Source organism: Esox lucius, chromosome 25 (assembly GCF_011004845.1).
Source record: "Esox lucius isolate fEsoLuc1 chromosome 25, fEsoLuc1.pri, whole genome shotgun sequence".
NCBI lineage: Eukaryota > Metazoa > Chordata > Actinopteri > Esociformes > Esocidae > Esox > Esox lucius.
Window position 1 is genome coordinate 13371371 of NC_047593.1, and position 26825 is coordinate 13398195.

The 26825-nt window shown below is 49.0% G+C and overlaps 1 protein-coding gene across 5 annotated transcripts in view; it reads right to left on the minus strand.

The window, feature by feature from the left end:
* Positions 1-3256: 3256 nt before the first annotated feature.
* The window catches only part of bnc2 (basonuclin 2), a 163556-nt gene continuing 139987 nt past the window's right edge, over positions 3257-26825 (minus strand). For 4 of the 5 annotated variants that reach the window (XM_029118179.2, XM_029118178.2, XM_029118177.2 and 1 more), the window contains 2 exons: positions 14560-17018; positions 3257-5850 (listed from right to left, as the gene is read on the minus strand). In XM_029118179.2, coding sequence (XP_028974012.2) covers positions 5013-5850; positions 14560-17018 — 3297 coding nt within the window. In that variant the 3' untranslated portion in view covers positions 3257-5012. Of the gene's footprint in view, positions 5851-7173; positions 7248-14559; positions 17019-26825 lie in introns of all 5 variants that reach the window. The other variant, XM_029118181.2, reaches the window with a different exon arrangement.

A 26825-nucleotide genomic window follows, 5' to 3' on the forward strand; every position in this document is an offset into this window, starting at 1 on the left:
CCTTGTCCCCAATGATTTTTATCACAGCCTAATTAAAATAGGCCACAGTAAAACCACTGAAATAGTCTCTCTTTCGGACCAACTTGATGGACAGGCTGTCAATGTGCCTCTCTCTGTGGTAATTTCCTGCCATACAGAAAATGTCCTCTTACCGCTGGCGCACACACCTCACACGTACGTACACGAACACACACACACACACAAAATCAGCACACTACCTTTTGTGTCCCTATGAAAGACATGCAACACCACAACCAGATTGCCAGTGACTGATAAATCTTTAATATAAAAATTGTACAAGAATTCTGATACAAATTACAAGAGGTATTTGGACAAAATATGAATAAAATTCCATTTACATCCCAAAACCCTTATGCATTTTATGCAAAAACCATAGACAGTTATGATACAGAAAACAATATAAGTAAAGCAACAAAACCTATCAGTTGAAAAAGAGAGGACTTTTTCCCTCCTCCAGGCTAACAGGAAAAACCTGTTTATGGGACATACAATATTCATGAATCTACCAATGTCACCATTGGAAAATCGAAAATGTGATGCCAGCTTCCCCTGACGTGGGGCTGCACCTGGCAGTGCCACCTTCTAGCTGTGCTTCTGTGCCAGGGAGCAATAGGGGAGTGGATCAAGATACAGGCTTTGGAGTGGCAGGGCCATGACCCAGGCATTTGGTACTAAACAAACCAGGTGGCTACACGAAAACATCACTGTGGAAACTGTGATGTTTAGTCACAAAGTCTTCCGACTTATTTAGAATTTGTGATTAGACTGTGAACTCTAAGATTGACATGTCACTGAATAGCTCGCGTGATTTGCTCTAATGTTAAGGATCTTTCGATTATTATTCCGTCATATTAAAGAAATGGGTAAAAGCATAATTTATGACCTTAATGCATGTTTTTTATTATTATTTGCTCCAGGATCATTTGCTGTGAAATAGTTGTTACCAAGCTACGAGGATAAACCGTATTTGACCGTGACGTATCACAAGCGTCTGTAAAAGATCCTTGCCACATGTCTTTTTACGAGACCCTGACCAAATACATTAACCAGACAACCCCCCCCCCCCCCCCGCGCTCCACTTACACAATGCTATGACCCAGTCCACTCTCCCCTGGTTTCAACAGAATGGACTCGTAACCTTTAATGGGTCACTAGGCCTGCTCAGTTGTCATCTCTCTCCGGGCAATGGTGTGTTGTGGGGAAAGTGACGTCGGGCTGTTGAGTCCCTGTATGAAATATTAACGGTTGATTCCACTCAGGCCGGCTGGGCCAGTGGGACTTTAAAGAGGCTGGGTCCTCCGGGGGACCGGAGCAGGAGTGTAATGTACCCATCGGCCCGACCGCTGGGCTCTGGCCCCCGGGACCCTAGTGGGGTAAGAATGGAGGAAAAGGGGGGATTGAGGGCGCTCTGGCCCTCCTCAAAGGAGAAAACTGATGGTTGATTTGATTGATTTGTCTCGTGAAGGAGCATGGAGGGAGAAATGAGGAGGTGAGGGGTCCCATCGCTCTTCAGCCAGGCAATCAAGAAACCGGTGTGTAGTCCCGGGGAGTCCAGTCCCTATGCTTTCTCCTCCCTCCCCCCGGGGGCCCGGCCACACAGCTGTCCATCTCCTCTCACCCCCCCCCCCCCCCCCCCCCCCCCCCCGGCTCTTCTGCTCCGGACAGTGTCGGACCAGTTCATTTACAAGAACTCCATGGACCACTGGCATGGCCGTCACCCAGAGACAGAGGAGCGGGGGGCGGCGAGACACTGGAAGGGAATTTGTGTTCTCTCTGGATCACACACACACACACACACACACACAGGTCGGCAAATGAGCTGGCTGGCTGCCGGAACGATCCGCAACATTGACATGGACAGAAGGAATGTTTAGGAGGTTTGGTTTTAAAAGCCTTGTTATATCAGATCAGGCTGTGCAATTTTTACAGCGCAGACAGAGGTCACTATCAGCTTGTCATGGTTTTAAATTTTCCAGCATGCTTTGTGTTTGTTCCAAAACCGACTGATTGGCCTTCTTAAGCTTTATATATATCACTGTATTCTTTAGTTAGAATCAGCAAAAGTCACAATCACTGAACGACTTTTAGTAAATTACGTTGCTGCCCATTGCTGTCTAACTCATTGCAACAATCCCATTTTCTCCCTTATGAAATGCTCTCCTGTGGCAGGGATGAAATGCTACCGCTAGCTGGGCTGTTTCATTCAATACAGACTGACTGGGAGATGAGCTCTGTCTCTCTGTCTCCCTCCATCACCAGAGGTTAACAAGTCCTCTTGTTGTTGTCATCCCGCTGGCCTGAAGTGTGTGTGTGTGTGTGTGAGCGACAGCTGTCAGCAAGTTTCCTGGAGTGGCACTTTTTGTATTTGATCCGGCTGGGCTGCTGAGCTGAGTGAATGAGGCAGGCCGTACCTCAGCGTGACCCTGGGGAGTAGCCAAGGGTTCCTGTACGCAGGGTTCCCTTCGCTCGGGATAAACAGGCAATTACACGTCCTTTCTCTACAGCAATGGTTGGCCGGTGAACTTAAGCGCACACTATTAGTCTACGTCCCTGTAGAACTGGGAAGGGGTGGGGGGGTGGGGGCAAGGGCAGGCGAGTAAAGTGTGAGTGGCATGTTGCGGGGAGGCGGAGGGTGTGGGTAGATAAAAGGGAGGAGGAGGGAGAGAGCGATGGGGGGGGGTGGCTTGGATCTGTCGACCGTCTGTGTCGCAGTCCTGTCAGCAACATTCACGTCTGGCAGTTATAGTGAGGTGACAGGTGAGTTATTACCCAGATCAGCGGCAGAGCGCCTCCAGGTAACAGTAATAACAGCACATTTTTAATGACACCCACTGTCATGCCCCCCCCCCCCCCACCAGTCAGCCCTCCACTTCCACAACCTCCGTTCACACAGATCGGCTCTTTGGCCCCCCGGGGAGAAGGGATGGGTCTGGTGGCAGTGTCACAGAGGTAGAGCGAGGACAGGGGGGCGGTCGTGTGAATTCATAAGCTAACGTGTCCGGCGAGAGTCGGCGTCCTTCGTAAAATGGAGAAGTAGGATAAAAATGTCTGCCGATTTCACGGACGTAACGGGAGTTTGAATACTGTATGCCCACGTAACACTGTGCGTTCTGGCCCCCTTAACAAAAGCACCGATCAAGAAAGAGGAGCTCCATTTTTTCACGTCCAACACATGACAAAAAACACAATTATAACCATCAACTGAAGACCACAGAGTCAAAATGAAGACCGATTCCTCGCTCTCTTCTTCTTTTTAGTTTTTACAAAAAAAAGAAAGGAATTCATATGGACAAGACATCTGCATCAAGATAATATCACCCACAAATAAATACCCCGTTCCCATTAGCTACTTTGCCTAATTACTGGAAATATTTGTACCTTAACATTTTAATGGCAACAAGGAAAAAGACCAGGCAATGGTAACAGATTTGTTACAGTTTTCCTAATCTGCATTGCAAACTGATACCAAAAAATCACAGCAAAAGGCTTAAGACTCAAGTGCATCATATCCATTTATGGGGTAAATTAACTAAGTACAACTGTATGAAAAAAAATATTGTTTTGGTCACAGTTTAATGACTTTTCTATAAATTATGTGACATTCACATAACACTTCTGATGCCCATTTTTTGCTTGAAAAAGAGGGGGAAAAAAGACACTCAATCATCGCTTGTAATGACCTTAACCTTGTTATAGATTAGGTCATAAATATCACATGCACAAGATTGGGCTACTTTAACCTTAGTAGCTAAGCACTGTGATTTTACTGTACAGCCAGAACACTCATACACTAGGTTTACTTCTTCGAACGATAGAGAAACAGAATTCCATTCTACTTAAAACTCCTGCCTTGAAAAACAGCAGCTCATATCGCATTTAGTCACGTTACTGCCTGGTAGACAAAAAATAATGTTCTCAATACATATATGAATAAATGGGCTGCCTGTTTGGGTTTTATTCTGGACAAAAATAGGTGTTCAATTTTGAAATATGGTTTTTGAAACTGAACACGTGCAAAAGAAAAGCAAAAAAAAAAAAGCAAAAATAATTATAATGGCACAAGTATGCTAAAGGTACTAATAACGTCATTTCCCCTTAGCGCGGTAGCCAATAGGGACTCCAAACATCGCATAAACCCGCCATTGCGAAGTCTTCCTTATTACACATTCCCCTACAGTTGCAAAGTGCAAAGAAAACTGATTTAGTATTACACTGTAAGCTCTAAACAAAAACAAAGACCAAAAAAAGCATGCCGGCAACCTCCGCATATCTAACGAGTAGATGAAACGAGTCACATGATAATTCTTTTTCTTCTAGTTCTCAGTTTAAAAATGTGTTTCTGAAGTTAACATAAATGAGTCAAGCTAGTAAAGATGCTACCACTTTCTTGTCTACCTTTAGCGCTGGAAGTATTGTACTGTAACATAAAAACGTAAAAGTGAAACAACCATCAAATACAATTGTTTTACACCAAAAGCCTCTTGGGACATTATTTACAAATGAAGCAGTCATGCTTTTTGTATGGGGTTTCCTTTAAAAGCTATCATTACACAAATACAACAAGAAGATTTATCTTTTTTCATTATTATCATTTCTGCAGGCAACAGTCACAAATAAGAGTTTGAATAGATTCTTTGGAAATGGACAAAAACAAATACATTTGGGGAGAGGGAACTGGGAACTGGGGGACTTTATGGGGAACTGGCAGAGAGTTTTTTTGGAATAAAGAGACTCCAACTCTCTCAAGTGTCTCATCCTCTTTCTTCCAGAGAAGGAAAAGTCAAATGTCACAACTCTGAAAAGCTCCTCTTGTTTTAGTTCATAAACATACTGTAAATAGTCACCGGATTGAATCGAATAGAACTAGAAATGTGTTGAAATGACATCTGAGGGGTAGGATGAGGTTTCAGGGTTAAGCGCTAATGGTTTGGGATAAGTAGGGATCTGAGGGTGTAGCGGGCCAGACTGGGTGTGGGTAGTAGGGGATTTGGCTAGTCTATCATGGCTGTGAAGGGTACGTTTTTGTGGAGGTTGGGGTTCTGAGAGTGACGGTTGCGGCTCCGTACTGAGGAGAACATCATGTTGCACCCGGCCACTTTGCACTTATGCATTTCGCGCAGGTGCACAGTCTTATAATGCACTCGCAGGGTCCCCTTGTTGCTGTACAATTTGTGACAGATGCTGCACAGGATCCCGCCGCCCATCTCGTTACTGCCGCCCCCGGCGGAGGACAGGAGGGTCGGCGAGGAGGGGTCGGCGCCGGTCAGACCGTCTCCCGACCTTCCGATTCCTCCCTCGCCGACCCTGTCCCGGCGTAACCCGGCCCCCGCCTGCTGGGAGCAGTCCTCCCCGTCGCTGGCCCCTCCCTCCCCCCCCTCCGCGCCCTCCTCCTCCTCCAGGTCGTCCAATAGGATGCCCTCGTCGCTGCCCTCGTCCGACTCGCGTGACGAGTGAACCGACCCGCTGGACTGAACGCTAGAGGTGGTGCTCAGGTCCAGGACTACGTAGTCGTCCGGGGCTCCGCCGCGGTGGTAAAAGCCATTTGTGTGAGGGTGGTGGAGGGGGTGGTGGCGGTTGAGGGGGTGGTGGAGGGGGTAGTCGGTGCCCGCCGGGGAGCTGGCGTCGCGGGTCAGTCCTCCTCCCCCCAGGCCGGCACCGCCGATGCCCGCCCCTGCCATGACGTCCAGGCCCAGGTGGTGTCCGGCGTAGATCTTAGCCAGGAACTCGGCGCGCAGGTCCTTGGGCAGTGGCGTGAGTTGGGGGTCCAGAACGATGTCGTCCAGCTCTTTGGTCAGCAGTTTGCGATGCAGATTGATGTTAGAGCTGTGCCTGAGGAGAAGACGGGTGTGGGGGGGGGGGACAGGTTTCATGAAGTTGCATGTCCCAAATACTGAAGGAAAATCACAGCCATAACGCTAAATGGTATTTTATTACTTCACCGGAGTACTGTAACGTTCAGAAAAATCTTTTAAGAAACATGAAATATAAGAAATATTTGCATTTCGAAAACACGTGTTCTGCGCCTTGGCTTGAAAGTCTTACGTTTTTTTTTATCATATTGTAACCATCACTACAATTTCTATCTCACGGCCCTTTTCCACTAACCCTGTAAACTAAGCCAATACCAGACACAAAATCACCTGGTTCTAGAACCCATCCTCTCTATTCCCCTTATTTCCAAAACAATTCCCCTGGTTCTAGAACCCATCCTCTCAATTCCTCTTATTTCCTAAACAATTCCCCTGGTTCTGGAACATTTTCTCTCCATACTCCTTTACTTCCTATTCCTTTGCTTCCTGAACCTTTCAACCATTAGGTGAGAGAAACTCTAGCCTTCAGTCCTTCTCTTAGCCTTCCCCTAACAGGTCTAACGCCACAGCCTTTACCACTGTCAGCACGTCCAGCAGGCTGTAGCCCCACTGCAAATCCAATAGACTGTGATTCAATTAAATACTCCACCATATTGAATGGGAGTTTATCAATTGATTCGAGCTGTGGTAATGCGATAATCGAGGAGAACTGGATAGTGTAGTGAAGCGAGAGCTCTGACAGCCTTATCACACTGGCTCTGTATTGGAGGTGGCTATATCAGCCCCCCACCCACCCTTTTGCTTTAATAAAAAAAAAAAAAAAAAAAGATCTTGGCACTGAGAGAGCACTGCTGTGTACCAGGAAGTGTACTGCTTCGAACTGCTGCTGCACTAGACCTTTCTACAGCTAAAGGTTATGGTTTGTGAGATGTACCAGTCCCCGATACAAAAGCCCTGTGAGGTAGAATGCGTTTGACGACTCATATTAAATTCCTCCACCATTTTAACAGGAGCCATTCTCCAAGCCATTTCAAACACACTCAGCAAAATGGAACAATGCAATGAACGTCTGAGGAGCTCGTGGCCGCGCATCGCGTGGCAGAGTGCGCACGTCTCACGGTCGTCGCTTCAGCATGTTAGGGGACTCTTACAGCAAAAACAAGACTTTAAAGGGCAAAAGTAAAACAAACAAATGACTGAGCAAACATCTTAATGCTTAAATGTGAGGGTCGGGGTTCCATGCAAAGGGGCACGGTGGGGTGTGAGAAACAAAACTAAAAACAGGCATCCTCGGCAGGACAGGACGGGGGCAAATGGATTCACAAGGTATTGTAGAGCTTACCAGCAGTGCCATGGTTGATGCAGTCAAAAAGGGTCCCTGGCCTTTAATTATTTAGTTCCCTATCGGACATTCTCCTGCAAGAGGGTAAAAATAGTATACATTCATTGGGATGGAGGGACCCTTTTTTTTCTGTGTTACAAGGAAGCAAACAGGAAGTACCGTCCACTTGAGCATTGTCAGCATCAAGGAGCAGGGAAAAATCGATTGGCCGCGACTGTGGCAGGGTGTGTGCTTTTGTATGTGTGAGGGGTAAGAGTCAGAGTGTGTGTGTATGCGTTTGTGCGAGAACGTAAGAGAAAATACACTACATCCATAGAATTAGTTACATAAGACTAAATTATTTAATTGTTTACCTTTAACCTTTGCCGATACAGTCCCATATACACTTGGTTGTGGCTTTTGGCTGAAATATGTGAGTCACGACTCTAACTTGCGTGATGAATCCCCCGTGTAGACAAAGTCATGTCTTTCCTATTGCAAATACATACGTACTATTCGTTTTACACAAATTGCATTTCATTTAACTGAATTGTTGATTGGTTGTGGTAGGTGTGCCGACAGGCTTTAGCATTAGCTGATTGGTCGTCTGCTGTTGATGATGCTCAGGTGGGCGGGCCCTTTGCAACATAACTCCACCCCTAAAGCCACAGCTCTGCTCATAAGCTCTAGTTTGCCATGGCAACTTGTCAGCTGATGAGATTGAAAAGACACAACCACATGCTTAATGCCATGCAGTTACTTCCTAAAAATATAATATTATATATGTTTGTGTTTATATACAGTCATTACCCATAATATGTAATATTCTGTATGGCTATACACAGTACCCTAAATATTTTAAATATTCTCTATACATACAGTAAGTACCATACATATATATATATATATATCATATGGAATATAATATATATATATATATATATATATATATATATATATATATACACAGTTAGTAACTATTAATATAGTCTATGTACATAAACAGTATGTGTGTATACACACACACTGTATATATATACACATAAAAATGCATTGTTACTGCATGTTAGTGTTAAAATGTGTTAAAACATGTACATATATTAAAACCACACCAGTAACAAATAATTTCCTCTGTAATTTCTACTTCCCTTCTGTTTCTCACAAAGACTACATAACCTAAGTACAGACAAATGTGTTGAGAAATCTATTCCTGCTGACTTAATTACTATTTGCATCTTTTGAACAATTTGCGACTGAAATTAAATGACCGCTTGAATGGACTTTGTAAAGGTCTATTAGAAAATATGTTGTTTCTCATCTGCAGCAATAAGAAACATTGCCTCTTTATCTGAACATATTCACTGGAAGTGTATCAGTCTAGAGTTAAATTATTCTAGGTATCTTTTCCTAAATTACAGTTTGTATACAGTGTGGCGATGCGTTTATCTCTTCATTTATCAAATTTAGCCTCCCTGCCCCATTTCCCTCCTTCCCTTGGCCACCACCGGTTCCCTCATCCTCTGCCCTCCAAAACCCCCACCCCTCCCTCCCTCCACCTCTCCCTCCCCTGACGACCAGTAATGTGGCAGGAGAACCAAATTGACAGTCTCATCTTCACCCGAAGACGGGGGAGGCCACCTGAGAGGCCATTTTGACTGTGCAGAGTAGGTGGAGGCAGAGAGACGGAGCGGGCCATCTAGCTACCGTGCCGGTCCAAGCCGACGTTAATCATCTTTAAGCTCCTGTCTCTCCGACCGCGTCGTCCCTCCCCGCGTGCACGCGCGCGTGTCGAAATTAGCCGTAATGAGCGGAAACCGACGCTGATGGTTCTGCGTCCGTGCTGTCATTTGGGGTTGTTATGAGATGAGGTTCGTAGCGGAGTAGTGGGAGGACGAAGGACGGGGGGGGAGCGGGCGAGAACACATTCATCATTATCAGCCCGCGTCCTGTAGCTGTAACACGCACCGAGGTTCAGTTCAGACCCAGTCGGAGGAACTTGATGAAAACTTGATAAAAGGACCGGACCATTCCTCTAGGAGGTCCTGTTAGACAGACTCCTCTGGGATCCCATAGATGTGGAGTGTAAGAAGTCACAGATCCGGAGATTCAATCAGCCAACCACACAGCCCTGTAATTATACTGCAGTTTCTTACAGAGTGATACAAGAGTGCGACGGCTAATTGTTACACACGAAAGTCTCGAACTGAAAGAGACGAAACTCCGAATTATCCAACTACAGTGATATAAAAGTCCTATTTCATAGTAATGTCATTTTCAGCCTGGCCTTCAGTAGATATTTTGTTGTTTTGATCTTGGGATCAGTGACTAAATGAAAGAACATATTCTCTCTGTAAAGCGTTGAGCCTTTGTCTGAGCGCGAGGCACACAGAGAAACGGCTGCTTTGCTCAAGTACCAGAGACTGCATGCCGCGAGGAGAACGAGGAAGGGGGAGAGCGGGAGGAAGGAAGAGAGGGAGGCTCTCAAACATAATTAACCTTCACTCTCTCCATCCCTCCATCCGTGTGGGGACAACGGTGCATCATGGGGGGAAAGGGGGAGGAGAACGCACCTGCCGGCATTCCCCTCACCCGCGAAACGAAAGAAGAGTGAAACAACTGCGGACGTAGAGGACTTTATGTAGGAGAACTGATTAATGAGCTAATAAGGCCGTGGCTACTGTGTGCCATGTCTTTTAATCACACTGTCCCTACTGCTATCGTGTTGGCGTTCGCCACTCGCCCCTCCACAATAAATATGCAATAATTTAGCCGTGGGCTGTGTGGCTCAGGGGCTCGGGGAAAACCCTGCGCTGCCTCACTGCTGCTGGACTCGCAGATAGCTGCTAGAGGACGCTGCATCATCCCTCTGTGTTCGTCCACCAGAGTGTGCGTGCGTGCGTGCGTGTGTGTGGGAATTGTTTGCATGTATATGAGACAGCAATGTGCTCTGTTTATTCTGTGTTAATTAACATAACCGATCCCGCGGTCCTAACACATACGTGTAGCTCACGTCACGTTTCTAAACCTCCTCCTCCTCCTCAGTTCAAATGGTTGTGGCACTATGTCAGTAATGTGTATTTGTTGTTTGACTTAAGTGTGAATAATATGCTGCAGATCAAATGTTTATCAAATCCTACACAGTTTTTCCCCCCCTTCCATTCTCTCTGACGTCAGGGCTTTTGAAGGAAGCGTTGGTTGGTTCCCCAGGATATCACTCAAGCTTCAAAAAATTATTCACTAATGGAATTACGTGGAAGTACCTGAACAAACCCAGCCGTCACATCTCCCTGTGGTTGGGGTAGATGTTGCCAGCTGCTCATTGTGAGGAGAGGGGAGGTGGGTGAAAGAAGGATGCTGGTTATTAACACTGCATATCACAGGCCTGGTTTAACATCTATTATCTGAATGGAAACAAATGGCTGCCCTTACAGTTCAGGCCATTGTAACGCTCAACTAGAACGGCTGAAGTGAAGGCCTCTTGTTTGCTTTCTCATGAGTATATTTTGTATGTTATTATAATCTATTTAAACATTTAATGGCTTCGTGACATTACAGATAATAGGTTACACGATGTGATGATTAGGTAGAATTTATGCTTTGATCAACAACAAGAAAAAGCAAGAAAAATCTTCAGATTTCTACCACTTTGAAACTACTTACAGAAAAAGCAGTATCCGAGGCTTTGCGGTTGCTACATCCAGAATGTTATTATTAGCGGGGAGAACGATTCCCCTGTGCTCCACCTGCACGTTATGTAGTTACAGGATTACCCAGGGACACATCTGATTGGTGTTCAGCCAGAAGCCTGACTACAGCCCCAATAACCCAGAGTTTCTTTGGCCCCGCCATGCCCCTTGGTTGTTTTGCTTGCCTCCCTATTCTGTCCAAGCAGCAGGCCCGTTAATACTTCCCATATGCTATCAGGAATGTATTTGCCACACAGAGGACGCCTCCGAAATGGCGCACGGCTCCCCGTGTGGTTGGCTACTTTGGGCGAGGGTCCTGGGGAAATCCAGTGCATGTAGTAGGGGGATAGGCTGCCATTCGGGACAACCCCAAAATATGGAAACAATAATGAACTTCTGGGGTAAGTCTACCATGTCTTCTTACAAGGTCCCAACGTTCAGCGGAGGGAGTGGCCTCTGTTGCCGCGGCTTCTCTGGCTATCTGTCAGAGACGTGTGTTAAAGCGCTCAGGGAGTTTATACGCCTGTGTTCTTGGTAGCGGTGTCAGGGTGTCACACGCACCTCGTGCGGGGGGGGGGGGGGGGGGGGGCGGGGACTCAAAAGCCTGTGGAAGGCATTTGAGTTCATCTGTGAGCCAGGATTGGCCACTGGAACACAATGCAATTTGATCCGGCAATCTCACCGTTGTACCTCTCCGTTCTGGACCACCCATTGTCTCTTGGAAACCAGATCCCTTCCCCTGAGTGAGTGGAACCTAACTACTGCTCTTTTTTGCACGGACGAGTTTTCTTTCCGCCACTGTCATCCCCTCCTCGTTTAGTGCCCGGAGTTAAGTGTTTTTTTAAAGGCCATTACGGGGTTGCTGCGGCAGATGCTAATACAAATGGGGAGCGCTAATGTCGAAGAGCGCCCAATAAAGACGATGGATGGCTAAATGATATTATTGGAAGACAAGCAGGGGCAGTGGTAGGTGACGAGGAGGTGAGCGGGAGGGTTTTGATTCATAGTGCTCCCTTGACTTCCCCTGAATCAGGCCTTCTCATTGGTCACTCTGGCCCCGCGTGTCCAGATTCTGATCAGCTATTGGTCAGCTTCCTCCATCCTCGCTTAGAAACCTCTACAGTGAGTCATTGGAATGCCTGGGCGCCATTGGCATTTGTGTCCTGGTTATTTACCATCTAAATATTTATTGGGGCTGTTGGGATGTTGTTGTGGTGAACATTTCTGACCGTGTGTTCACGGTTAGGGCTATAGTTGTTCCAGATAAGTGTTTTATGGCGTACAATGAAGTGGCTACTCTCTGTAATGTGCATTTGTATGCATGCACCAGCTTTGAAAATGTGTGTGTGTGTGTGTGTGTGTGTCGTTATGTGAGACAGCAGGCCTCTCGTGCCCCAGGCGCTCCTTGTCCCCAAAGCCTTGTCAAAGAGGGTAACGAACAAACGCATCATCGGCCGTGGTGTCAAACACGCCTCGCAAGGCAACGCATCCTTTCATAACACTTCCTGTCATTCCCCTGCTGTTCAGCTTCGGCTGACGACTACACCTCCATCTCCATTTCTCCGCTAACGCTGCTTCACCGTCTCATGTCTTCCGTCCCCTCCTCTCCCTCCCTCCCTCACTCTTTGTTCACACTAACTCCTCCTCCTCCTTTTTCCTCTCCTCCCTCTCCCACCGGGTCACCTGGTCTAATGTTCTGGACGCCACTGGAACAAGGAACTAATACAGGCCCCAGTGCTGAAGGGAGCAAAGGGGGAGGTGGAGGAGATGAGGGGAAGGTGTGGGGAGGTGGAGGAGATGAGGGGAAGGTCTGGGGAGGTGGAGGAGATGAGGGGAAGGTCTGGGGAGGTGGAGGAGAACAGCGGTGGAGGTGGAAGAGAGGTGGAGGAAAGGAAGGAAGGGAGGAGAGGAAAGGGGGGAGGAGAGGAAGGGGAGATGGGTGGGGGAGAGGAAGGGAGAAGAGGAGAGGGATTGAGGAGAGGAGAGAAAGGAGAGGGAGTGAGGAGAGGAGAGGGATTGAGGAGAGGTAGAGGAGAGGAAGGAGAGGGATTGAGGAGAGGAGAGGGATTGAGGAGAGGAGAGGTAGAGGAGAGGAAGGAGAGGGATTGAGGAGAGGAGAGGAAGAGGAGATGGGTGGAGGTGAGTGAGTTGCCAAATTTAAGACAAAACAACTGGAGAAGCTTAATTAAACAACTCAATGTTTGACTGAAGGAGGGGAACACTGTTTACCTGAACAAACGTGTCACTCGTCACCTCAGCTTTGAGCTGTTACACAATATAAACTTTTTTTAATCTCTCATTCCCCAGAGGAACAGGGTGACTGAGGTTTCCCTCTGCAGAGATCTTCAATGTGTCATGCGTTGTTATATTAGGAGTGGAGGCACTCTCACTGACTGTGTGTGTCTGTGCGTGCAGCGAGGCTCTGCTAAAGCGATAAAGAGAGATGCATTTGTTACACTTGAAGTCATGTGTATTTTCAAGGGGCAATGGGGAGGAGAGGAATTTACAATTCCTTTCAAGGGCCCTTTTTTCCGCCGACACCCCACTGTGAAGAGAGACCAGGCCGCTCAGTCAAATAGCCTGTTACATGATGGTCTGGGGAGTAGGCTTGGCAAAGTCACACACAGCTTTTAAAATGTACAAACACAGACCGTTCTGACACTTATTCCTTTGTCGTTATTCTAATAATCATTACTAAAGCATACGAGTCACTATTGATGCTATTGTTGGGTTGTGGTGGTTGAACGTGTGAAGTGTCCCCGAAATTACTGTTGTAGTTGACTATTGCGAAGCCACTCTTTGGCATCTGTTTAACATTGTATAGTGTTCTGAATCCCCTGGAGAGCTAAATGCTAGCTGCTAGCCCAAGGCACTTGTGATGTGGCCTAGCCCCAATTTGTGTTGTGGCGTTAACCTGCTGCTCGCGCTGGTGGGCGGGCAGGAGGCTGGGTTTATTCTGGGTGCTGATATTCATGGGGCGGATGTGATAACAAGGCAGGTAGAGCGTGGCTAGCCTCACCTCCTGGAGCAGGGCGCTAATAGATGCAGTGGTTTGACAGACCGCTGTCTCCGCTAATGTATGCTACCTCACCTGCCAGTGACAAGGCGAGTGAAGAAAGGTAAACAAGGCATTATCTGTGTGTGTGTGTGTGTGTGTGTGTGTGTGTTTGTGTCGACCCCACTGGATGACACACTTCTATTTTAAACTTTGACAATCAACAGATGCCAATGCACACCAGTGTTTGTGAATGGGGGCGTTTCTCCTAACACATGGTAAGTTATACAAGTTAATGATTAATTATGTCTATAAGTAGTCAAATGGTTGAGGCACTACTGCAGGGTTAAGCAGGAAGAAGAAACCTTACGACTCCAATCATAACAGGATGTATTCTACAACCAGAGACAGTCACCCCACCACTCTACCCAGCTGCACATGGTGAAAATCATCCATGATAAATGGCACATTCTACGCAGGCAAAACATCATCATTTCTAAAAAGACTACAAATGTAAAAACACTGAAACATGAAAGAAAGAAAAACCCTGTTAAAGTAGAGCATAATGAACCTACCTGTCGTTTCTGAATTCTACACTAACCGGTTTTTACATCCTCACTTGCGCTTTAGAGCGACATTTAAATGGTCAACAGAAACACTTGAGGCCAACCGACTGTTTGAAATGGACACGCTGTGTGTGTGTGTGTGTGTGTGTCTGACACTCACCGGTCTCTGCTCCGCCGGGAGGGGAATGCGGCGTTGCAGCCGGACACGGTGCATACATGCATCTCCTTGAGGTGCACGTTCTTGTAGTGCAGCTTGACGCTGTAGGAGCTCTTGAAGCTCTTCTTGCACACATAGCAGATCTTGGGGTCGGAGTTGGGGCTGGTGCACAGGTCGCCCTCGGGTGAGTGCGAGGAGGGGAACTTGGGCGGGCTGGCGCCGTAGCTCATGGATGAGATGAAGCTCTCGTGCAGCGCGGCCATGCTGGCGGCGGCGGCGGCGGCCGCGGCCATGCCCCCATTGTAGAGGCCGTACTGGCTCATGCAGAACATGTCGTAGGTGGGGTCGTTGAGTTCCTCCTTGATCTTGAGCGCAGGCTGGTGAGGGGAGGGTGAGGAGCGACTCTTGGAGTCTTCCATCTCCTTCCTCAGCTGGGCCTCTTCGTCCCGGGCCTCCTGGTCCTCTTGGTCCTTGTCCAGGCTGACGTCTCCTTGAATCCTGGAGCTCCTGGAGGGGTTCAGCCTCTGCTCCTCCACCTCCATCATCTCCAACATCTTGTAGTCCGACGTCTCCGACTCGTTCTCAAAGTCTCTCTCATGGTCCTGGTCCTCGGAGGTGAAGCTGCCCATGCAGCGCAGGTCAGCACCCGGGCCTCCTCTCTCGCCCCTGCCACCCTCTGCTCCGGGCCCACCTCCCCGGCAGTCATCCTGGTCCAGCCTCATCAGGTGAGCCCTCATCAGGCCGGGGCTCATCTCGTCCTGGGAGGGGGACTGGTGACCGCTGCCTCCGCTGTGCTGGCCGTTGTTGTTGTTGTTGTTGTTGTTGCAGTTGCCGTTGACATTGTTGTGGTGGAGGTGGGACAAAGGGTGGTGGTGGTGGCGGTGGCGGCAGCTGTCGTCGTCCTCGTCGTCCCGATCCTCGTCGTAATCGTCCGCCACGTCGATCACCTCCTTCTCGATTTTCACCGGCATGCTGGACTTGCGGGGCTTCTTCTTGGGGGTGGGGTCCGTGTTGGTGGCAGCGTTGGCGTCCTGCTGGGGGATCCCAGGGGTGGGCAGCCTGTGGTGGGACATCGGCCCAACTTCGGGGGACAGGTTGCGGGCGTTGTGGGAGGATGCGGCAGCCAGGAGCTGATGCTGTTGGTCCATCAAGGCGGTGCTGTTGGTGGCGGTGGGCAAGATGGGGCTGGTCGGCAGCGAAACCGGAGGACTCACCAGGTCCTGGGGGGACAGCAGTGTGCGGTAGAAGGGTGGCATCGGCTGGACGGGCTGCACCGACTTCAGGGAGGGGAAGACCAGAGGGCTCTGGAGGGGTGACTGGAGCATGGTGTCCAGGGGAGGAGTGGCAAAGCCCAGGGGCGGCCGTCCAGGGCTGGTTAGGGTGAAGCCGCTCTTTGAGCTGGAGATGACAGGCGTGCCGGGGCCCGAGTTGGAGCGAATCAGGTCCTTGTCGCGGTTGTTCCTCAGCATGGGCATGTGGAGGCGCGGGTTGGGGTTGGCGCTGTGGCGGTTGCGGCTGCGCAGCGAGCTGAACACCATGTTGCAGCCCTCGATGGTGCAGCGGTGCTTGATCTTCAGGTGCACGGCGTTGTAGTGGATTTTCAGTGTGCCCTTGTCGTAGAAGGTCTTGCCACACGAGTTGCAGCACACGCGGCCCTTGCGCGAGGTGGCCCCCATGCGGCGCATGCGGTGCATCTTGGAGGAGAAGGAGGAGTGCGTGATGCTCTTGGACTGCTCGCTCTTCACAAAGTGGTGGTGGGCCTGGTGGTCGTTGAGGGAGGCGGACCCTGGCCGCGGGGTCCCAGGCTGTCCCTGACCCGGGCCCTGCTGCTGGCCTTGCTGATCCGTCTGCTGCTGGGACTGCTGGCTGGAGGGGGTGGGCGAAACGGGCGATGCCCGGTTATTGGGCTCCTGTTTGGGCTCGATGACGTTGTTCATGCCCCCGAGGACCCCGATGCGGTTGGGGCTCTGGCCGCTGCTGCGAAAGGGGCTGAGGGACACCTCGGACTCGCTGCTGTCCACCGGCTCGCTCATGTTGGGCAGGCTCGTCTCCCGGTCTCTCTCGCGGAGGCCGCGGATGCTCGACTGCTCCAGGGCCAGGCCGTTGGGGGGCAGGCCCAGCATGGGCGCCGACACAGGGTTGATATACTGGAAGGGCAGCAGGAACGCCAGGCTGTTGGGGATGTTCTCAAAGTGGTGGATGCTGGAGGGGCTGCCGGTCTCCATGTGACTGAGGAGGCCCGGACTGCGGCCGCGTCCCGCGCTGTTGCTCTCGATGAACGTCCGGATGCCCGAGTCGGTCTTGGAGGACGGCACGGTGACCGCCTGGCCCTCCTTCTCCTGGATGGCCATCAGCTCCACTATGGACTTGGTCTCGCCAAAACGGAGGAACTGCTGCAGGGTGATGATCTCCTCCTCTCGGGACATGATGGACCAGCGGTCGAGCACCTTACCCGCAGCGTCCTGAAAGGCCCAGCGGGCAAAGACGGGGGAAAAGAAACAGAAAAAACAAACACAAAAGGTTATTGATTGTGCATAATTACAGTGGCTCGGGGTCGTGTGGAGGGGAAGAGAGTAAGGGATGGAGGGATGCTGTTTATCGGCTCATGAAATTCAGAGACACCAGGAGGGACAAGTAGAGAGTGATAATACAGCTCTGATAAAACTCCTGCTCTTCTCCTCCCTGTCCCCCTCTCCTCTCCTTCTCCCTGCCTCTTCTTTATTTTTTTCTCCTTCCACTTCATTATTCTCTACCTTTAATAAGCTCCGCGTACATACTCATTAGCCGCTCAGTGTGAGGAACACGGAGAGCTTAATAAAGTCGAAAAGCAAACAAATGGAGACCACTGGGGCTGGTGGGCCATTTCTGGGGATGTTGATCTATTCGCTGGGAGACAGTTTAACAAAAAATTGCTTGCAAAAGACGTGAACTCTCCCTGCAAGTCCCGCAGCACAGCATGCAGCTTCGTTCTGTTTACCGTAGTGGTGACAGCCTCAGAGAAGACCGCTAAAAGACATAATAGATTAATTAGCGACGGCCACTAATCACAACCTTGCTACTCGGCGGCCATTTTTCTCAGTTCACTCTGTCATCTCTAAGGGACTTTAATGCACAAAAGAGCATTGAAGAGGGATTTAAATGTCCATGGTGGGGTTAAGTCATTGCGGAATAAAAATTTCAAGCGCTCATGTTTATTTAAGTGTCTTTGAAGGCGCGCTTGGAGGTGACACCGATCTGGCGTCACGTTCATTAGGCACAGACTTGGGATCAGTATTTACCGAGGTTTATGTTAATGAGGTTTACGGGACGCATATCTTCCTTCAGATTAAATATTAATGAAGCAGGCATACTTTATCAGGGCAACGTGTCAAGTGGGAAAATGCATGTGCTTGCATTCACACAGTCTATGGAGAGTAGAGAAGAGGGAGGGACTGGAGGGGTGTAATGAAGCAAACGTTGACAGTACATATTTTACATCGGCCTTGGTGTTTTCCAACCCTGTGCCTGTGGAGCCGTGTGGAAGCGTGGGAAAGAAAGTTTCCATCCTTGGAGAACTAGCTGGCTCTGATGGGAGAGCACTGATCGCCATTCCAAGAGGAGCACTTTCCTTGGCGGCTGTCTCTTTTTGGAGATGGTGCTCTAAACCGCTGAAAAATAAAATGCCTCAGGGTCTCCGACAGACATGCGCGCTCATTGCCAAACGTCGAGACATGGCAAGGGATTCTGGGAAAAGAATCTTGGCAACGGCCTGAACCTGTACTGAAGGGGTTTGCGGTTGAGATCAAATCTTTGATACACAGAATACTTGACCCAGTGGCTTATCCCCTCCTCTGAATCAACTGGTGCTCTGAATATATATACTACAGCGGAACAGTGGAATCCAATGAAATGTATAATAGATATGACTCATTCTGTCAATTATACAACTTACTTGAATGGCAGGTGTCAGTATGTTGTCAAACGATAGTTATCCGACGTTAACTCAACGTTCTACTTAAGCCCAAGTCCCACGTGACCTGATATTAACACGTCAGAAAAAGACCGTCTGTTTCCGCTAAAGTGCTGCTACTGGGGTGAATCTTGCGAGTTTTGCCGAAGTGTGTGTTTATTGTGAGAGCGACGCGGCTAAACCCGACAGTTTATTCTCCGCACGGTCCTGTGGGACCCACGCGAGTGTGACTTCAAGGGAGCGACGCGGCGCGACGACAATTACGGGCGACGGCAGAGTGCTGCTCCCCGTTCTCTTCTCTCCTGCTCGGCAGAATCTATAAAAGATACATGGACACAACAGTAGAGACTAAGAGGGTGTAAAAACCAACATCACAAAGGGGCCTTAAAGGGGGGGGGGGGGGGGGTAAAAAACACAAGATAAATGTTTAACAAGACAGATAGAATAGGAGAGAATGGTGAGGAAAAGAGAGGAAAAGAATGTGTGTAGTGGTTTGTGTGTATATGTGTTGCACATCACGCCCTTAGAAAAAGAAGCGAAATGAATCCTTTGGAGACAGAACATCAATAGTCACTGGGGTATACATTAAAAAACATGTTACACTTTCATTCCGTGTGTGCGCTGTATGGGTTTTTCGCCTGGAGGTATGACTTTAAATTCTAACCCGTGCACTATTATTTCATAGCCGCGCAGCCGTTTGGGCATTTCCATTTGATTTAATTGAAGAAGAAGAAAAAAACGAAGGGGGCAAAATTAGAAAGTGAATTCTTAGGCAGAAGGAATAAAATGGATGGAAGTGCTCAGAAATCGTCACAGAACTGTACTGTACTGTGCCAGTGAATGGTGGAACAACGGTTACGCACACTTCAATAATTTTGGTAGGAGTCCATTGAAAGTTGCCAGGATTTTGCAACCTTTAGTTTACAGAAAGGCACGGACGCCAGAAGAACATAGGAATCGAACATACAAAATGAAATGGACCCTGTGACACATTCCAGCGTGGGCTGTGTTCTTTCTGATAGCACCTGTTTGCTGGGTAAAATGGCAGCGTTTTGTCAGAGGCACAGTAGGTTATTCAGGGGGATGCTCGTCGAAGTTTGCCTAGACTGCACATTGCTGTAAGCCACTATCCCCGGGAGAGGGCCCGAGAGACAGCCAGCGCTGTTTTAAAGTGTCAAAAGGTCGCGTGTCCACTTGTAGCTTCAACATCCCCACAAACAATGTCTCCTTCGTACTTTTCAGAACACGGTCCTGACCCAGCTTATCTACACCCCCCCCCCCCCCGCCACATCCCCCCGCCACCCCCCATCTCTGCTCGTTGTTAAGTCAAATAACAAGGGAAGTAATGTGGACCGAATGGAAGTGCTTAGAGAGAGAGGGCCAGCCAGCTGCCAGGACAGGTCAGCGCTATGGCCATGGAGAGAGACAGGGCTTTTCAGTGGGGGCTAGGAAAACACACACACACCGGCCTCTGTCCAATGTTCTGTTCTAGACATTTCTGGACTACAGTCCAAAGGGGCTTAGGCCACAGGAGGAGGGGAAGAGAGAGAGAGACAGACATTTTCCCTCAACTAAGTATTTATCAGCAAAGTCAGTATTAGGGGATAGCAGTCCCAGTGTTATTTTTTTTGTGGTATACATTTCGCAATAGTACAAAAGAACAGCCCACAAGATCTGGGCAACATAAATGACCAGATAATAAATACAAATTTTGAGATACTAAAACATAATATTTTACAATAAACCAGAACAATGTTCATTGTATATTTTATATTGCAAAAAAACCAAGCAGTGCTATTTGATGGTATAATAACTCCAGAATTCCTTTTATAGACAAAAGCAACACAAGTTTTATGTTAATGCAGTTAAATGACTAGACACGATCCACATTCAAACACAAAGACATGCAATGATAACCCTACATGCGAGTCAAACAACCGAATTATACAACAAACTTCATAGGTGAGAAAAGGCGCCTAACACCCAATTAGCTAGACAGCGTGTGCGCATCATATCTCAAAGGCTGGGTGATAGCTTTCGGACACATTCGTACACAAACACAGGGTCTCTGTGGTGTTAGCCTACCTCAGGCAGCCCACTTCGCATTAACGCGTTTGCCTGGCGACGGAGCCGCAGCACGAGCAACAAATGTGCCATTAGAAGCACTTTTCACAAGGAGGCACTCATCTCCCAATTAGCCCTAATGTGGGCCCTCTCATTCCCATGTATTTTCAAGCCTGCCCCCTCCTCCGCGCCCTCCATCCACCTTCTCTGTAATACCTCATTAATCCCTTCCCTCCCCTTCCTTCCCAACCCACCCCCCCCCACCCCACCGGAGCCATGACAGATCACCCTGTCCTTATGCATCCCGGTTCTTTATATAATGCGGGTAAATCTGTGTTTGCGAGGTTAATGACAATTAGCCGATAATTACGGTTGGGGAGTGGCGGGTGGGCAGTCGGGCAGGGCTCTCACAACATGAAGTGGCCCTCTCTGCGTCCTCCCCGTTATCAATTCATCCAGACCGCCATAGCGGCTGTGTCACTCGGAATTAATACGCCCAGCAACGGCAGCGCTTATTTATCTGGCCCCCAGGTCTGCTTGCTCCCGGGATCCCCAGGTAATGGCTGCTAGTGGTGGTGGTGGGTGGGGGGGTGGGGGGGTTGTCGGAAGGAGGGGTGGGGTGTCTGGCCCGGCAACCCACCTTGTTAAATTATCGTTGACAGGAGGATAAGCATGTGAGAGACAGACATGAGAGAGAGGTGAGAGAGAGAGAGAGATGCAGGGGAGGCCAGGGTGATTTGAATAGGGGATTAGAAGGGAAGAACGTAACACATTTTCACTAATCATCACCTATCATATCCAATGAGCCAGTCTATTTGCAGGGAACAGAGAGTGCGCTTCTCGTTCACCTCGCAAGACAAACATGGCCAATACGGACCATTCATTTAACACGGGCCAGCAATTAGCAGTGCAGTTGACAGTCATGTTCCCACTGTGTAGTATGTTTAGGATAATGGGAGTTATAAGTCTCTCTGTGCTGTAATAATGTAATCCAGTAGACATACTTTATACATATAATATCGTTCATCAATGCCCTGATAGAGGTACATGACACTTCATGACACCTCATGTATGTAAATGTGTAGCCCTGCTAAGCGGCTTCCCTTTAGGCAGGAGAAACAGGCGACCAATCACCAACCCGTCCGAACGACCAATCATGCAGCAGTATGTATCACCGTCAAGTGGAGACGGAGACCACCGCTGTCCGTCTCGAGCGTTGAGAGTTGAACCATGGGAACCACATTGATCCACCAATCGGCTTGCAGCGCAGTGTTCCCCCAGAAGACACAGGGGAATCTCCCTATTGATCCCCTTTCGCCGCTCTCACATCCCCCGCCCGAACCCCCCCCACCCACCCCCCCCCGCCTCTACCCCTGCGCTCGCCACTTCAAGGAAGGTTAAGCATGAGTTCCTTGTGATCTGAGAAGGTCTTGAAACGTGTGGCTTCTCCTATATATATATTCAGTTACAGCCCCCCCCTTTCCCCTTCCATCGCCCCATAAATAATTCATCCCTGTACGGGTGGTGGCGGCGAGAGAGAGCGCCATGGGGACAGGGCTCAGAGATCAGTCAGATATGGGCCCTCCGCTGGCCCTGGCCGCCACTGGTTGTCCGCTGGGCAGTCAGGAGGTCATTGGCCGAACAACCACCTTCGCCTCCTGCTTGGTGACAACGGGGGAGGGGTGTCGACGAGGGGCAGAGGACTCTCGCAAGGAACCGGAGAGGTTCAAATTGGCACGTCGTGATCACGCTAAGCTAACGCCATGTTCACATTCAACACCAAACACCTGGTTCCGCTGAGCGTCTTGGTGTCATATGAGAGAGGGCACATTAAAGCTAGTGTACACTTCCAAGTATTCAGCCTGTGTTCTCTAAAAATATATCTGACTGGAAATTACCAGGAACGTTTGGTAGAAATTGATATAAAAGAAATGAATGTGTCAATGGTTGAAAGGACAGTCTTACACTGGTCCATGTCAATTCAAATGATACATAAACCCCTTTATCAAAGACTGCTACTGTTTAACAAAGGAAACACGCGAACTGACACTGTGTCAGAGGAAACAGCCAGTCTCGGTAGGTCGGTTACTGAAGATAGTGAGAGGAGTTCTATCGCCTTCAAGAGCGATAGAAGAACAGCAGCTGTAGAGAGAGACAGAGTCTTGGCGGAGGAGAGGAGAAAAGGCATAAAGGACTGAACCCCTACAGGAGAGAAACATTCACACAGTCCAGACCAGACCTGGAGAATAATCCTGTTTAACATCCCAGCGCTCCGTCCCACCTGACATCTAAACCAGGTGGGATTCAATAAACGTCCACACATGGCCCTTCTGCCATCACACTTTCATATTCCTTGGGAGAACCGGGGTTGTGGGGTGGGGGGGGGGGGGTTCTGATCTGGAATCGGAGTCGATGCCTTTTCTGTTATTCAATTAAACCCAGGCATTGCAGTGGTCAATGTGATTCTCAGCAGTGAATGACTGCTGTCTGCTTCTCTCTGCAGGGGCAGTGAATGTGATGAGGCTTAAAGGACTGTTGTCTCCCTAAGAACTAGACGCAGCGATCCAGTCAACTATCCCAGAGACGCCCCTTCCCCCGTTGGCCGGCCTGGTTGCTCTCCGAACTGATTTAACTCAAGGCTTTGGTTAAAAATTCATGACGGTCTGTCAGGTGTTGCTTAGGGCGCTAATCGAGTGGAGTGAAATTTATAGTTGTGGTTTCAGGCAGGTGGTGATGGGTTTTAGGGGCCTTTATACTGTGGAAAGAGAGGGGGAGTCTCTCTCTAGCTCTCTCAGGATGAGCCGTCCCCGTCTCCCCTCCTTTTCCCAGGGATTTCAGTCTCCCCTTTCTTTCTCCCTAGCTGTTTTGGGGGAACGGGCCTTAAAGAGTGTCTAGTAACCTCTGGTTCACCCCCCTTTTGTTTTAAGATGTCCCCCTGCAGCCCTTCAAAGGGAAGGAGGACAGTACTTTGGCCACAGCCCAGCAGAGGTGCAGATGGGGCGGCACATGGAAGCCATTTTGGGGCCTTCAACGGCACGGTGAAAAAAACTAACAAAAAAAGAATAGCCTAGGCATCAGATTGGATCAGAACCTTTCAAGACGCATCCACGGCAGTTAAATCTTAACACCAGCTGTCTGGGCTCGGACTGATGTATTGATTCCCCCTGTCTCTTTTTACCAGGCATCCAGGCTAATGTTTTGGCTAGCTGGCCCCGCTGAGCTAAGCAGCCGTATCCTTGGCGGGCGGTGCAAAACCCGGCGGACCCAGAACACACACAGGGGGGACTCCTCGGAAAAGTGAGGGGGCAATAAAGGGGAGATAAGAAGAGAGGGGGCAAAGACAAAGGGCCGGGGGGGGCGGGCGGACGGGCGGGGGGGGAAGCACCCGGTTCACATTAATTGAGGATGATCTGTGTGATGTGCAGCGTTTGGACGTGGCCCGGCCGGTCCTTCCCGGGCCTGGAAGACAGATGTGAAGGCCGCTGTTGCTGCTTCGGGGGCTGAGAGGAGCAGCGAGGCGGCTGAGAAATGGCCTGTCTGTCCTGTGGGGGTGGGGGGGCTGCTTTGGTGTGATGGCCTCTTCCTCTCTGCCTCTTATATCACGTCTCCTTTGTCTTGATTACTAGTTTGGCAAGGATCACGGGAGGAAAGGTGCATTAACATATGCTCACAATTTGCTCCTTAGCTCTGCTGTGCGACATACAGTGGGTTGTATTCTGATGTATGAATCGTTCCTGTTCTCCCTCAGACTGAGGCCTGGCCGACTAATAGCCATCACTTTTAAGCCGTTAAAGGAGAGAGAGGGAGAGAAAAAAGATCTGCTCTTTTGAAGATTAGCTGAGCTGGAATGAGAACAAGTACTTCTTTGATGCTTGATTTTCGTTGCGTTTTCTACCTAATACGGACTAATGACACTTTAAAACAAGGTTCTAGCGTTTCCCTAATCATCACCTTCATCTCTCGTTGTGTGTATCTCACACCAGAGAAGGCCAAGGTGCAGCGGTCTTCCAAGCCGGTGGACATCAGTTATAATTGGTTTAAGCACAACATACACTTTCCAATTGTATTCTTACCTATGATGAACCTCAACTAATTCCATCACCAGATAAGCAAGGCCCTAACACAACATTCGTAGTAAGATAAAATAACTAAGCAGTAGTCTGACTGGAAAAAGTTATTCTGTCATTTTATTCTGTCACCTACAGTTGTAATGGTGTCTACAACACACACACACACACCTACAACAGACACACAGACGGCCACACACAAAAACACCTACAACACACACAGACGGACACACACACACACACACACACACACGGACAAACACAGCTTGTTTTACTATACTTGTGACAACTTGTATTTTGCAACCAAAATGTATTTCCATTAAAGAATATTTTTATAACCCATAAGCAAGCAATCAAGTTTATTTATATAGCCCAATACATACATAGAAGCAATTCAATGTGCCTTACAAAGAATAAAAAAAACTAAATAAAAATAGAATATAACCTTTAATCCTACCCGTAACCCTAACCTTAACACACACTGACCGACACACACACAGTGTACAATATCCTATATACACACTGTATGTTTCTATTCAGACACGTCATCATACAGCCATAGTGTCTAGATCACACAGACACGGTCCGTTAGGGGAGCTCTCTGCTTCCACTGTGTTTCTACTGAACTAGCATGCAGCAGAGAGAGAGAGAGATTGAGAGGACAGAATAAGCTAATGGACTCTTTACTTAATGTGATTAGAGCCATTATTGACATGCTGCCAGGAAGATGCAAGACCATTACCTCAGCCCCCCCCCCCTCCCCCCATCACTGTACCCTATTGCACTGTCTGTCTGTCCCACTGTCTGTCTGTATCACTGTCTGTCTGTATCACTGTCTGTCTTCACACAGAGGCCCCTTGATGGGGCCCCGGACTAAAGCATGCCATTGTTAGCGGTAGCCCAAACGGCGAATCACAAATGTAGACTCCTTCCCACTCCGCGCAACAAGAGGTGCATGTCCCTTACTGTGATACGTCTTAGTGGTTGACTCCCATCTATTCATCGGTCCGCTCCAAATAACGGAGTGGCGTGACGAGGTCTCGCTGCTGAGACCTCCTGAGACGGGCATGTGGGTTAGACAGGGGACACATGCTGCCGAGTAAGCCGTGGTCACGTGTACACCCTCCCCCCTTTTAAATTACAATGGTTCGGCCCCTCTTGTTTTAAATGGCTCATGGCTCAGGCCATTCATCTTTGTGGGGGTGGGCGGCATTGTGGCTGCAGTGTGATTTACACTACCAGCGCACATCTATCCATCTGGCACAGTGGCTCGCTGTGTGCGCACATGCATGCGTGCCACAAATTATTTGTGAGTAGGTATCCAGGCCACAGTGTCTGTGTGGATATTTGGCAAGTGGCTTGTCTGCGTGTGTGTGTGGGTGTGTGTGTGTGTGTGTGTGTGTGTGTGTGTGTGTGTGTGTGTGTGAGTGCGCGGGAAAGGAAGTGTGTGGTGGTCCCGTGAGGCACGGTTCCAGATCCCCGGGCCTGTCTACTGTCACACGTCCCAGAGTCGTGATTACTGACTGCCAAAATAAACATCATCAGCATTAGCCACAGTCACCCTGCAATGTAACCCACACCTGAAACACCGTTCCAGACCATCACAACACACGCGGGGGGAAAAACACGGAAATCAAGCAACCCAAAAATGCCTTTGAACCCGTGTGCGCATGTGAGGGCCCGTATAATAAATTAGACAAATAGCTTTCGCCATCGCACGCTTAAAATGAAACCTGAGACGGTTTTAAAGGTGGTGGTGGGGTTGGCTGGAATGCCTAAGGATGGCCATAGAGGAACGAATGAAAACGAAGGTTTTGGCAGGCTTTGTGGCGGACGGCGCAGGATGCTGCAGATGACTGAGGCGTTGCAGACCCAGTTGTGTGCGTGAGGCTTTTGTGACAGCTGTTTGATGTGTCCACCCGCGCGCACGTCGGCGCACATCTGAACACCACTATCCATCTCCCTGGAGCTTCCTCACAGCTCTATAAACCCATCCGCTTCCCCCTGGCCAACCGATAACTTCACCCGTCACTTCGTTTTGTAGCGCGACAACACAGGGAAAAGATGTCTGGCTGCAATACACAGGCTGTTGGGTAGACTTCAGCGTTTGACTCTGAAGTTGTCATGGACTACCTGCAACACCAAATGTTCTCCGGTCTCAAATCCCTACATGCGTTTATATGGCACAG